Source organism: Pocillopora damicornis, chromosome 4 (genome assembly GCF_964200805.1).
Source record: "Pocillopora damicornis chromosome 4, jaPocDami1.2, whole genome shotgun sequence".
NCBI classification, from domain to species: domain Eukaryota; kingdom Metazoa; phylum Cnidaria; class Anthozoa; order Scleractinia; family Pocilloporidae; genus Pocillopora; species Pocillopora damicornis.
This window is the reverse complement of record NC_142673.1, coordinates 9,928,640-9,941,708: the sequence shown is the minus strand read 5'-3', so window position 1 is coordinate 9,941,708 and position 13,069 is coordinate 9,928,640. Positions and strand designations below refer to the sequence as shown.

Below are 13,069 nucleotides of genomic sequence, written 5' to 3'. Positions count from 1 at the left end.
AATCGTGGTTTCTTTTCTTCCGTAGGGAGTGAGAGGAATTGTGGTAAGTGACAGCTTCTTTACAAATTTCTGTAGTTGCCTTTGTTCACAACAATCATCTGCGAGAATATGGTATCAGTAGCGTTTATCAATGTACGAAGGGTTGTTGCGGTGTCCTTAATAACTGTTAGAAGTAAGAATACTTTTTAAGAATTTGGCATGTTCAGCACCGAAGATGTTACGAGCTGCTGTGTGGCTCTATACTTAGTTTGTTCCGAATCTTAGTTGTTCTGCCTATTTTTTCTAAGTTTGAAAGTGCAGTGGTAACATCTTCATCAGTAATTCAGTCAACGTCTAAATATAATTAAATGCCTCAAACAACTTTTCCCCAGAGGCTGCAGATCAGTTGATTGGTTATCGGTGAGAACAGTAAATGATGCGCCAGTGGACCATTTACTTTTGTGTTACTTTCGGTCGGTACATTCGATCTCAGCCTGTGAGACCCTTCATATTATAAAGTACGTCTATGGAATTTCTGAAAGGACTAGATAGGAGCTGTAACTTTTTCCTATTTTTCATCCATTTTTAGGGTGCAGTTGGTCTGCCGGTGAGTTTTTGATTAATGATTAAGGATTTAATCTGATTGATAGAAATGGCAAGTAGCTTAAATTAGTTTGAAACCCTTATTTCGTTCATGACTCCTCGCTAGCTTGAGATATAGAGGTTACTTCATGGAAAATGCGCGCGTACGATTTTTATTCACGAGTTGTGTAGTATCAACGAGTGAATGAAAATCGTACAAAGCATTTTCCATACTGTAATGTGTTTATTTCATAGGTGCTGAGATTTTTTCGTGTTGTCTTTGGTAGACAAATAGTGGGGCGATGAAAAGCGTAAAAAGTAGTTTAAAAATTTCTCAACAACAAGTTTTTCGAGCGGTATTTTTGTTTTCGTGTTCTAAAATGAATTCTTCAACTGAGTAAACAGAAGCGAACCTTCCCTCGGCCATTTTTCAAAGCGCGCGGGTTTTGTGCAACGGCTCTCGCATGACGTTCTCTTCAGTTCGTTCATTCATCATTAGTGAAATTTCGTCGTTCACGTTGCTGATTGGACGAACGATAATTTTTCACGGTGAAATTTTGTCGTTCGTACTCCTGATTGGCTACATTTAGAATCAGTACGAATTTTATTCACTACCATTTTTGTGGGTAAATCTCAGTACCTATGAAATAAAAATCGTTCTCGAATCTCTCTCTATCAACCCTAACTACCCCTCCCCTCCTTCAGTCTCCTTTATCCTCTCATCTAATGCAATATTTGCCAAGAAATATTGAGACTACAGTAAGGAATTGAGTTGATTCTCTTGCTCACTTTGGTATTTTTTGTTTACTTTTTACCCAAGGGCCCTCCTGGTCAGGTGTTGGGCTTTCAAAGATTTACCCAGAATGATGACTTTGATCAGGTAATTTTTCAGATGTTTGAACTCAGTTTCAGTGTTTATTATACTATTTTCTTCTTTTTTACACTATGATTGTTTGGTATCTTCTCAGGCAATACAAAACATCAAGTCTTTGCTATACGTGTCTTCTACGGTGGAGAAATACAAATCCCCTTTAGGTACCAGAGATAATCCAGCCACGTCGTGCAAAGACCTTATGTACAGTGACAACTATCAAGACGGTGGGTGAGGAGTTCCTTTTTTTGGGTCAACAAACTGTTTCCGAAGCGTTTGAAAACTCACAATTTGACGTAGACTGTCGAGCTTGAATTGAGTAGGACCGTATTTAACGGTCACCCTATACGAAATGGTTGGCTTCCAAAATTTCAAATTGTTTTCCTCTGGATTAGTATAATTTTCATATCAAACAAGCAGTCACTCACCTTTGACAGAGTCCTGTAGGCTTTTTAATATTGTTGAAATCTCTCTTGAACGGTCACCAAACAGGAACCACTGAAATGAAATAATTTTTTTAAAAATTTTTTTAGTAAAGCATTTCTTACGTTTACATACAAAATAGAAATTAAGAAAGGAAAAAAAAAAAGAGAAAAAGACACACACACTTATATAGTACAAATAGAAGAATACCAAGCTAAACACTCACACAAAGCTATTGCAGCAATGCAGTTACCTAGTATGTAAGTTGCAATGACATCACTTTTAAACTAATGATGGAAATTAATCATGACATCGCTTATTCGTAAAAACGCTTATTAACCTTTCCCACTTTCTAACATGATAACTAAATTTGTCTCTTTTCCCAGCAATATGGAGTTCGATATTATAAGCACCCCTTGTCCTGGCTATAAAACCTTGAAGAGAAGGTATACCATTCTGGTATTTCCGAGAGTAAATAGAAAATTACCCGGAAGCAAAATATAGTGAAACAGGAGAAAATCTTCTGCAATATCGAACTTACCAAAATGACATCTTCCTCTTCAAGGTTATCAACAGGATAAGAGTAAATGTTCTACGGATTCAATCTCTGAAATCATGAATCCCTTTCTTAAGTAATTTTGTTAACCGTACAAGATTGCACTAAATCAACGTTTGTTATTTAAGTTCAAACGTCATCACCGCATTCCACATGATATTCTTCTTTCATTTCTCACTCAAACAATTATTTGAAAGTAGAGAAGTTACCCTCTTAAAAAAGAAACTGACAAGGCACTTCAAGGCTATGACTGCCGCCTTGGCTTAGCACACTTGCTTTCAGTAATAAATTTTGGCATATCACGGCCTCTTTATTACGTTTGATCTCTATTTTGTGGAACCTTCATTAAATGCATATGGTCGTTCATACATTCTGCGAGGGTGACAGTCTAGTACAGGTTCGATTAAAATAGTGTTAACCATTTCTGGTACAGGTCATTTCTGGATTGATCCCAACCTTGGATGCCCTGCTGATGCCATTAAGGTATACTGCAACTTTACCGCTGGAGGAGAATCTTGTGTTTCTCCTCTTCAGGATAAGGTATGTTCGTTTTCTTCCAACACGAAAATTAGTCAGCATCAGAGCACAGCTAGTTCTTGTGTATACGGTTCTCTTGAGTCACGATGTTTTTTTTTTTAATCAAGTCCCTGAAACTCGAGCTATGTCTTTATGTAATCTACAGATTCCGAAGAAGACCTGGAGAAATGATTCAGAATCATCGTGGCAGAGATTTTCAAATCTTGAACAAGGTTTTAAGGTAATGACGGTATATCCTGTTCGCTGATTAGCAAAAGTGCAACTGACTTCTTGCATTTTCTTGATAACATTTTCTACTCGTTAATTACCACCTGCTTGTTAAAGAAGCCTTCTCTCCACTAATTTATAGATCGGCTACAAAGCCAGTAAAGTACAGCTTAACTTCCTGAGACTTCTCAGTACCAGGGTAAGCCAAACAATAACAGTCAAGTGTAAGAGGATTGTAGCATGGTTCCACAGAGCATCAAAAAGTCATCGTTATTCCTGGATCTTTCATGGAAGGGGAGGCTTCGACTTCACACCGACAAGCAATCCAAAGCCAAATGTTACTCGAGACTACTGCCAGGTATAGACAAGTATGAGTGCTGTTTTGATAGCACAACTCAAACGTTGCACAGTTAACAAGATGATATCCAGTTGTTTTTTTACTCACACTTTTTTACTATTTTTCAACAGCGCGATGATGGAAAGTGGCGCAGAACCGAGTTTAAGTTCGAAACTGACAAAGTTGATGTTCTTCCTATTGAAGACTGGACATTCTTTCATCGTGCAGTGGGAAGAGAACAGTTTGGTGTCAAAATTGGACAAGTTTGTTACCGATGATAAAGATTAGCGAGGATATTTGCATCCGTGGAAGACTTAATTTCTCGAATAGAAAGCGACTGAACCAGTTATCACTAAGTTTGCTGTATTTATTTTTGTAGAAAAGGGACGTTATTCCGTTCTCGTTTATTTCTTGCCTGAAATCATAACTGTTACCGCGTGTTTTGGCGATCTTCCAACTTAACTAACGACCGTCTCCTAACCGGATATGGTAGACTGGAAATGCGTCATTACAATGGAAAGGGCTCTGTACTATTTAGCGTAAGAAACAGATTAAAGGCTGAAATGCCTTTTACTTACGAAGCATGTTCCCTCGACATATGTTGCTTTGAAACCCTGTCGAAGCTACCTTGAGCCAGTCATTCTTATTTCCAAGTTTCTGTTCATTTTTTGCTCGGAGAAATGCTCAGAAAATGAGTTCTTTGACGTTTCAGGCTTCGTTTTGTTATGATTATAAAAAAAGAAAACGTATTTTAGCCGAACGTATGGGCAGAATTTTGTTTGGAATCATATTTGGAAATGTATTGAGAAATATGTGACTTTTACACTTAAAAAGCTGATCGATGGGGCGAGTTTTTTTTTTAAGTGATACTTAGCAATTTGCCTTCGTGGATGCGACTGACCGGTTGATCACAGTTTTTCCTGCATGTTTCTAGCAAGTCTTAATAAATATAGTTTAAGGACTTTCATGCGCCTAAACGCATATAACTTAAAACATCTGCAGCTTTTAAAACGTTTGCAACTCTTTTGGGACCTCGCTAATTCTCTTTTTTTCGTGCAAAGTAAAGCTTGCTTCACTGCGGCTTTTATTGAATGAGCGTTATTTCCGATAAGAACTCATGGCTGACAGTAGGAACCCTTCTGACCCAATAAAGTTGAGTCGGTTTGTGATAATTTTTTTTTACTTGCGCGATGATCTTCGCCGAAAGGGAGGGACTAATCGTAGTCTAAACAGAACATTGCCTGCTTATGGATACTAATTTATCTTCTCGTGTTTATAAAGTATCTCACTCGCTCGTGAGGGACATCGAAACTCAAAGATCAAATTTGTGTCTACACACTGTTATGAAATTTCCTTTTTATTTCTGGCAGAGGAATTAAGAAGTTTTAGGATTCGAAAGAATTCATATACAAATCTTGAATTTTTAAACGTTTAGAAAGGGTCAAGACTCTTTCTAGATATGACTTCCAGTGTTAGGATCCTTCCTGGCCATAAGAACCAGCCAAGAAATCGTCGAAAAATTTGAAGACAGGGTCATTCGTTTGAAGGAACTGTGTACTCAAGTGAACATAATAGTCGACAGACTTAGACGAAGACCTCTGTTTCAAAACATATATCAATGGCTTCGTCAAAATGAACATTCTAAAATCAACGTACTAAAAAAAAAAAAAACAGAAGTAATCCCGAAAGCCATTCAGAACAAAAATATGACAAGGCGTTCGTGAAAACCGTAAAGTTTAAACGAAGAAACTCTCTGGATTTGATCTTGTCTGATTGGTTGAGAGGGTTGCATGCGTTTTGAAGATCAGTGACATAACTCTCGAGAACCAATTTGACATTACTTCATAAATAAAGAGAAATGGTGAATGAAAGAAGAAAGAAGCTGCACCCTTTCCCTGGGTATTTGTTGGCGGGAATAAAACGGGAGGAAAAACTCTAAAAGCCTCACTACCGTGACTTATTTGTTACATTATCAACTTTTGAAATAACGTATATCAATATTAATTTCCGAAATATGGCTGCTGTATAGGCATCTGATCCCAGATTTTGTTTTCTTCGGCAGTGTTTTTTAATATCAATCTTTCTGTTTCCTCACGTGAATTCTGCCCAACAGTTCGGTTGTGTTTGCAAGGAGCAATTAAAGCGTAGAATCAGGATTTTTGCACATTATATGTAAAACATTTTGTTACTGACTTGACTAATTTTATTCTATCCTTGCGAGTGTTCTCCAGCTATGCAATTATGATAAACCGACTGGGAAAACTTGAGTGGTTAGGATTGTCCCCAACCAAAACACTGTCGCTTTTTTTTTAAGAAACGAAGGGCAGTGTGTTACTAAACCTGTTGATAAACAATTTTAAATGATAGTAAAAAGTGTAGTAGTCGCTTTAAAAGTACATTAAAAGTAGTGTATAAACTTCGCGCTTATTATCTTGAAATTTAATAAGACAGAAGACAAGACGGAGAAGCGAATGATTCTAACCATCTGGCAGTTCAAGTTCAGTTTAGAAAAAGAACTCGTTTTTCTTATTGACCCTAACACACTCTTTTTCAGTTTTCGATTTGGCATTAAATTTTGAACACCTACCGTTTGCATGCAATTTGAAAAGGCAAAGAAATTCCATGGCAAAGAGATTCTATAGCTAAAAGGAGAGTCTAGAGCTATTGAAAAATATAAAGCTTCCACTGTCCCAACTGTAACGGTTATTTCTTGTATTCAACAAAAAAATTGATTCTCTAATCTACTGGAGCTATTAGAAAAAAAAGTAAAACGGTTGGGTTATATTTAGAGATAGAGGTATTTAAGTTGAAACCTATCTCCCTTTGCAAAGAATTAACTACAAAATCTGAAAAGCTTTGTATATTAGTATTTCAATTTATCATAATATTTCTTCTCTTTGAGGTAATAAGCTAAAGCGTTCAGAATAATTTAAACATATTTGAATGCATCACTTCATATAAATTTAACATCTTTAAATTGTAACTTGTTACATCACGCTGTTAATATAAATTACTCTTTGAATTCCGTATTGTTCGCTTATGTAAATTGTTTTGGTCAAATTAATGCAATATATAGATTTTTCTTCAGATCGTCATTTGATGACTATGACTAGCATCGTCAGTACACAGCCGCTGAACATAGTTTTCGCGATGAATTTGTTTTCTCGGCATGGCGAGCTCCGCACAGTGGCTTGTCGAGGAAGAAGACCCCCTCAGAGCTCAAATTTTAGGAACCTTTCAAAATTAACTACGTCCTACAGGGATGCGATGAAAAATTTCACAGCTAAAACTTCTCTTCAGTTCTGTCGTCCCTCACATGTTCCTTCTCCTAGAGGAGCGCAACCGATGGAATAGTTGGACAGCTGTCGACGCCATAAAACCACGACGAATTCCTTTGGTGTTGGATTATTTAAATTCACCATATTAAAGCCGGTCTTGTTAAACTGCAGCTTCCAAATTTTCTTTCGAAGTTCTTTGAATAAATTCTAGAACTTCCTTCAACTATCAGCACCAATCATCCGCATCGTCGTCTTCCAGCCCATATATAGCATACGGACTTGCTCCTTGTTCAACAGCTTCCTTTATATGAGTGTTTATTCGAGTTATCATGTCGTCATAATACGGATCTCTCCTTAAATGGGGTCGATCTTGATCCACTTCCACTCCAGTATCGCTATCGCTAGAACTGTCAAGATCTAGAGATTTTCCCTCCATAAGAGCTATGAAGCCAACAAAAAGAGGACAACTTTTCACAAAAATACTCTACAAGCACCTCGAAACACAAGAAGTACTGATCGTTCCTTTTCGAACGTTTCAAAATCTTTATGTATTAGATTTATCTTCACTATAATGTACAATTTGGAATTTATTTGGATAAAACTGACGGTTCAAGAGTTTTCGAAACATGGGAAATACTGACTATAGCCAAACACACAAGATTAAAACATCCCTGAGGTAGGATTCATAAAAGCAAACTAGTTGCTGAAAGAAATTTCCGGCAAGTAGAAGTTAGAGAGGGGCCTAGCTTGAATGAGAAATTGTACCTAGGTCACCTTTCTCATTCCTTCTGGTAGTCGGTGTAAGGTAAAGAGCCGGCAAAGCGGCTTGGTCCCTAAGCCGCTCGGCCACTCTGGGCGTGGTTACACTACAGGATACAGAAGCCCCCACCACACCACGAGAGGAGTCTGGATAAGTCTGAAACAAGACCAAGCAAATCATGAATATGTATTGCATTTAGCGTTGAACTGCTAACCAACATCTAACATTGAACCTACGCGGCAAACCTACAGCAGCTAAATCTGGAATATTGTGGTAATCAGGACAAAATTTAACCAGGTCGCGTCAACTACAAAGTTTCCAGTCAGGATGAAGGCAAAGCACTGACGTTTATCCCAGTGGAGTCAATTACAATCGTGTAACATTGTTTAGAAAGTAATTACCAAGTTATCCAATTTGTTCTCAAAGCAAAGTCATTCTGACCTACCATCATCTTATCTACGCGATACACTGTTTCTTGAAATCAGATACACGTATTCTTTATTCATACCTGCGGTCCGTTTTTGTTGACGTCACCATTCGATTTGGATGTCGGACCCAGGCTGCTATATCGTCTGACATGTTCTTTTGGTAGGGGTCTGTAAGATAGTAATCATACAAGGTGAGGTAAAGCAGGACAATAGTAAGATACGAAAAAAATTGTTCAAGATGGCTTATGGGAAAACTTTGTTCCTGTGCCAAATCAGATTTTTTTGGTCAACCACAACATTTTAAGACATAAGTGAAGTTGTGTGGGATCATTACTTTTCGAACTCATGCTTAGGCAAGTCACGTTTTTAACTTGTTTATTGAATGAATTTTTAGCAGCTAATCAAGTCGACATAAAATCCATCGAACCGACAACCGAGCCATGTCCCTGGTTACCAGTCCTTCGGTGATGTAGGAACAACCGTTGACAATCGGTACGTAAGTTCCGAACGGTTTGAGCGATAACGAAAATTTTTTTTTTTGGACAATCTCGATGGAAGTCACTCCGACAGTCGGTTTTTTTTTACAAGTTAAGAATAACAGCACCTGCTTAATTGCATATGTAAATTTGAGGTAAAGGACACAAGGAATATATTGCAGTCCCTTAACACGGAACAGAAATAGATCTGATTATGTGAATTTCCTACAGCGACTGCAGGTACGTAATTATCTGAGGACGGTGAAAGCAAAAGGGTTGTCGCTACTCATCAGGTGAGTTAAACTGGTTTCAATGAAGCAAACTAATTCTGATAAATTTGAAACAAATTCTAAGCAACTGCAATGAATCATGAAGGATAAAACTGGCTTTCCACACTTAGCTTAAGAAATGTTTGACATTTCGTTAGGTGTTAACATTTTGTAGGACTTTCTTTGAATCCCAGGTTATTGTAAGCTTACATAAATACAAAACCCAGATGAAGGTTTTTTTCCCGATCAAAATCAACCAAGTAAATTTTCGTTCAAGAGCGTAAACACCAGACAGTTTTAATATTCATGAAACGAAGCTATTGTTAATTTTCTTTAGACTGGTTCTATCACAAAAAATGGGCGTCTTCCTCTGAAAAAAAAGTAGTGAGTGAAAAGTGAATATTAGCCTTTATTTCAATATTGTTTACTGCATTTCGGTAGGGGGGAATAGAAAATTTGTATACAAGCTCTAAGTGTGAGGTAGCGTGGAGTCACTAACAAAAACTGAATATCATGAATGTGAAAACAATCTCTCTGAATTAACTCAAATGCCGCTTAATTGGTTCTGCGGTTTGTTTAGAATATCGTTTTCTCCTTTTTTCCTCAAATCATTCTGTAAATGAAATGTCACTTAACGAAACTTAGCATAAATTTTCTTGCTTAAATCACAAAATGCATGGAATTGTTCTCCCTGAAATATTTCAAAGCCACTCAATACTCGCTAAGAGGAAAAAATTGAACCCAGTAGAAGGCATTAGTTTTAAATTTCACCAAAAAGTTTACAAACGTTCTTCTTGAATCATGGCCATTGAATTATACATTGCCATTTTCACACTTATGCAAACCAAGACCTGAGGAAAAACTAAAAGAAAACCTCATTGTTCATTTGTTAATGCATGCACGCTTCGCAGAAATCATGATATCACGATAAGTTGTCTGACGAAAAGAAATTAAAAATGCCCAGTGATCAGATATTTCAATAATTCATAAAATTCTGACAAATTGATGAAGTCTTTCGTTGCAACATCAGTCTGATGGGCACATCACTTCCGTCAAATGTCAAGATCTATTTAAATTTCATGTACGAAATTAAAGAATGTCGGACGAAACTAAAGCGCTTAATTAAAAGCACTGCTTGAAGCGAAAACATACTGTCGATGATATGCCACAAAATAAATATTCACCGGTTGTAAAGCACCATAAACAAGAACACAATATCACGGTGAAGATCTTTCGCTAATTGTTAAAATCCTTTACTTATTCCTATTTTATTTTACATATTTGTCTTTATCACCAAAATAGTAAATTGATGTTATTTTTAATCATTTTAAATCAAGTACATATTCAATAAAAACAGACAGAGAATAAGACTACTCAATTGCATACAATTTCTTTCTCTGAAATCGAGACAATATTTTACTTTAAAATTAAATCGCATTGTGAAAAATTCTAAAAATTGCCTCAAACAAATTTTCCACTTGCGGAGGTAAGACAAATAATTTTTCCCCCTCATAATTTTGAATTGTGAGGTGTCATTTCTTCGACACTTGAAAAAAACGCAAAAGTAAAATCGTTCGTCGAAGGGGTAATCCTTTCCGGACAAAAATTTTCCAAGGATTGAAAAAATTCTGGCGAATGACCATCATAAACTTCTCAGTCGAGTAATAGTACTGTTTTTCAAAGGAAGGTGGACGAAAAATTGACTCGGCAAGATTCTAAGAGCACCTGCCCATGGAATGTATGAAGAAGGCGGTCGCATCCTCTTTCTGTTTTTCATCTCATTTATGGCAAAAGTGACGTGGGGAGTCATTTGAAACAGGAAACAACGAGAGTGGATATCTAAAAAATCTACTTAATGCTGGACGAAAGCTTTTACCGATCGATCTGTAGGGATTAAGCCTCAAAATAACAAAAATTTCACTGTGAATAGAAACAATAACAATCCTGAAATTCATTCCGGCTACATTGAGAGGTGAACGTGAATCTGCAAACTTTCATTCACTACTGTAAGATATTTCACGTTGAATAAAATAGTTTGCTACTCAAAAAGAAATTTACAGCTATCGAGCCGTTTTGAATCTGACACAATTCAGAATAATAATTCACTGCTCGCATTGCATTCTAGATTATCTAAACAGTTTTTCCATAGAGAAAACTGAAAAACCAATGGATGAAGAACAGCGATTTCCAAACGCCTCACTACTACTCATTCCTATGCAGGAGCAGGTTCTAGAACATTAAAATGGAAAATGAAAAGCCACAGTGTTTTAATAAAGTCATGTTGAGAGAAACATGGAGAGAGGCCATAAAGTGCTTCCTTTACTTTCACTACCCGCGGTTTAAGACGGGTGCGGCTTTAAAATGTACCGTCGATCTAAAAGGTTACGAATGGAAAGAGAATTTGTGGAGTAAAACCTGACAGTGAAAAGAATGAAACAATCTTTATGTTGTTTTCAAACAGAATGCAATCGTTTGTTTGTTTGTTTTTTTTTTCCATACCAATTGATTCAAACGTAGGGAACGAGACAGATAAGAATTAGAAAATTTCAAGATTAAAGTGGAAATTAAACACATATCAAGAACGCTAAAGCACATGCTGTTTGATTAATGTATACGAGAAAGGCTATTTTCCACGCTTACAATCACTGAACCAAACCCCCTTTCTCTTTTCTTAACAACAAATTTCCATGCTGCTGAAATTTTCATCAAATAGCGGACAAATCACGAGTACAAAATCTATCAGGGAAGTGTTTGTTCCATGGTTACAACCGCTAAAGAATACCACCACAAAAAGTGTTCATGAAGATGAGTTGAAAATAAGTGACAACTGAAATAAGCGATGATGTGTAATGGGGATTGAATTTATTTTTAAATGACTCGATGCAAAAAGGGGAAATTTTAAGTTTTCTCGTCATCTCATGAGCCAATTTTCTATCGGATAAGTTCAAGGAAAGGATTGAAATAAAATGCTAACGGCATGCCTCTTTCTGACCATGAATCGTCTGAGCCCGCGGTTCTATCAATGTTTTGCCTCGTTTTCTTCCTCCCATTGGAGTAAACATGTGACTTGGTCCTAGCCGATCAGTGCTAAACCAGAAAATGGAAAAAAGTGCATAATAGACTAACCTATTGATTTCGATTGCATGATCATTTCTTCTGTTATATATGTTTTATTTTTACGTCCCTTAATGGGTTTATTTTAAATCAATTGTAGGCATGAAATCATCTTGCACCATATTTCTCCCGTAAAGTAGAATACTTAACTACAGCTGTAACTGAGCTCTTAGTCATATTTATTACTTCTTTTCAAGGGAGCTGAAACTTCAAAACAACAATTGTTTCATGTGCAAGATATAACGTAGTTAAAAACAACAAGTTTCACGATTGTCAAGACCAACATTCCATTAGCGAGATAAAATACACGGACGGCACACCTCTCATACAACAATCTTTGGCGAACTGAACGGAATTCATGATCCAACTTACACTCAGGAGTGAGGGAATTTGGTTGGTTAACTGCTTCGTTCACCATGAGCAGGGTATCAAAACTCATCACGTAGAGTTAAGCAGACGCTATCTTCTAATTATTTTCTCTAAAGGTAACTTATAATCCAAAGTCGGCTCCTGAACACAAAATTTATCTCCCTGGAAGGAGCTAAGTTCAAATAGCCTGAGGCGTCAAACGCCACGGGCTGTCATTCAAGCTTGTAATGACGTCAGTACTGTCATTGATGCCAAGTTAATACGCCACAGCTTGCCTTTGCTTTGTAAAAATTAAATTTTTTTATGAGGTATTCTCTGTTAAACAGAGTTGCAGTTGTTTGTGATAGACAGTCAGATCCAAAATTTCAGGGGATAGGGGCCGTTTTCATGGACATGAGTATGGGACGGTAGGGACTCGAATGATTCTTGAAGTGTTTCTTGACTTCTTTCACTGCAAAGATAAAACGTATATCAACTTGATACTAATGCCCTAGCAGTGAGTGTGTCGCAAAAAATCTCATACCTACCGCTAAACAATCACCTGTAGAAAACCGAATCGTCTATGTTTTGCAAAGGTAACATCAAAGCGAGACAGGCCTGATTTTGACGAAAAATGAATTTGCAAGGTTTGACTGTTACTTACCATCTGACATGCCAAGTTTCATTTAGCAAAAGTATCCGCAAAACTTCATAATGCGCCTCTCAAATTTATCGCTCTGTTATTATCCTTATGGATGCGTTATAGAATAAGGCACTCTTTCCGGTTGTTACCATTCACCTGCTTTGAATTATCAAAGTGCCAGTGATCCCGAAGAAAACCAACCTATTAGATCACTTTACAAGAGAAATAGACCACACCCTATATCGATTCACTGGCATGATA

General features: G+C 37.0%; 2 protein-coding genes and 1 long non-coding RNA gene across 20 annotated transcripts in view; 2 read left to right on the top strand and 1 right to left on the bottom strand.

The window, feature by feature from the left end:
- LOC113679976 (uncharacterized) overlaps window positions 1-4,664 on the top strand; it is a 36,796-nt gene extending 32,132 nt beyond the window's left edge. For 10 of the 11 annotated variants that reach the window (XM_089202780.1, XM_089202779.1, XM_089202781.1 and 7 more), the window contains exons 62-69: window positions 26-43; window positions 569-586; window positions 1,382-1,441; window positions 1,530-1,659; window positions 2,845-2,951; window positions 3,094-3,168; window positions 3,298-3,513; window positions 3,624-4,664. In XM_089202780.1, coding sequence (XP_089058906.1) covers window positions 26-43; window positions 569-586; window positions 1,382-1,441; window positions 1,530-1,659; window positions 2,845-2,951; window positions 3,094-3,168; window positions 3,298-3,513; window positions 3,624-3,770 — 771 coding nt within the window. In that variant the 3' untranslated portion in view covers window positions 3,771-4,664. Of the gene's footprint in view, window positions 1-25; window positions 44-568; window positions 587-1,381; window positions 1,442-1,529; window positions 1,660-2,844; window positions 2,952-3,093; window positions 3,169-3,297; window positions 3,514-3,623 lie in introns of those variants that run through there. The other variant, XR_016185546.1, reaches the window with a different exon arrangement.
- A 1,008-nt stretch (window positions 4,665-5,672) lies between these two features.
- The window catches only part of LOC113679975 (voltage-dependent L-type calcium channel subunit alpha-1D), a 38,004-nt gene continuing 30,607 nt past the window's right edge, over window positions 5,673-13,069 (bottom strand). For 4 of the 8 annotated variants that reach the window (XM_027196961.2, XM_089202776.1, XM_089202777.1 and 1 more), the window contains 3 exons: window positions 8,039-8,126; window positions 7,536-7,686; window positions 5,673-7,211 (listed from right to left, as the gene is read on the bottom strand). In XM_027196961.2, coding sequence (XP_027052762.2) covers window positions 6,997-7,211; window positions 7,536-7,686; window positions 8,039-8,126 — 454 coding nt within the window. In that variant the 3' untranslated portion in view covers window positions 5,673-6,996. Of the gene's footprint in view, window positions 7,212-7,535; window positions 7,687-8,038; window positions 8,127-11,977; window positions 12,638-13,069 lie in introns of those variants that run through there. The other 4 variants (XM_089202778.1, XM_027196964.2, XM_027196965.2 and 1 more) reach the window with 3 other exon arrangements.
- LOC113679977 (uncharacterized) lies at window positions 8,440-12,511 on the top strand. The gene is made up of 2 exons (XR_003447034.2): window positions 8,440-8,727; window positions 12,015-12,511. It is a non-coding gene; the product is annotated as an uncharacterized LOC113679977 (long non-coding RNA).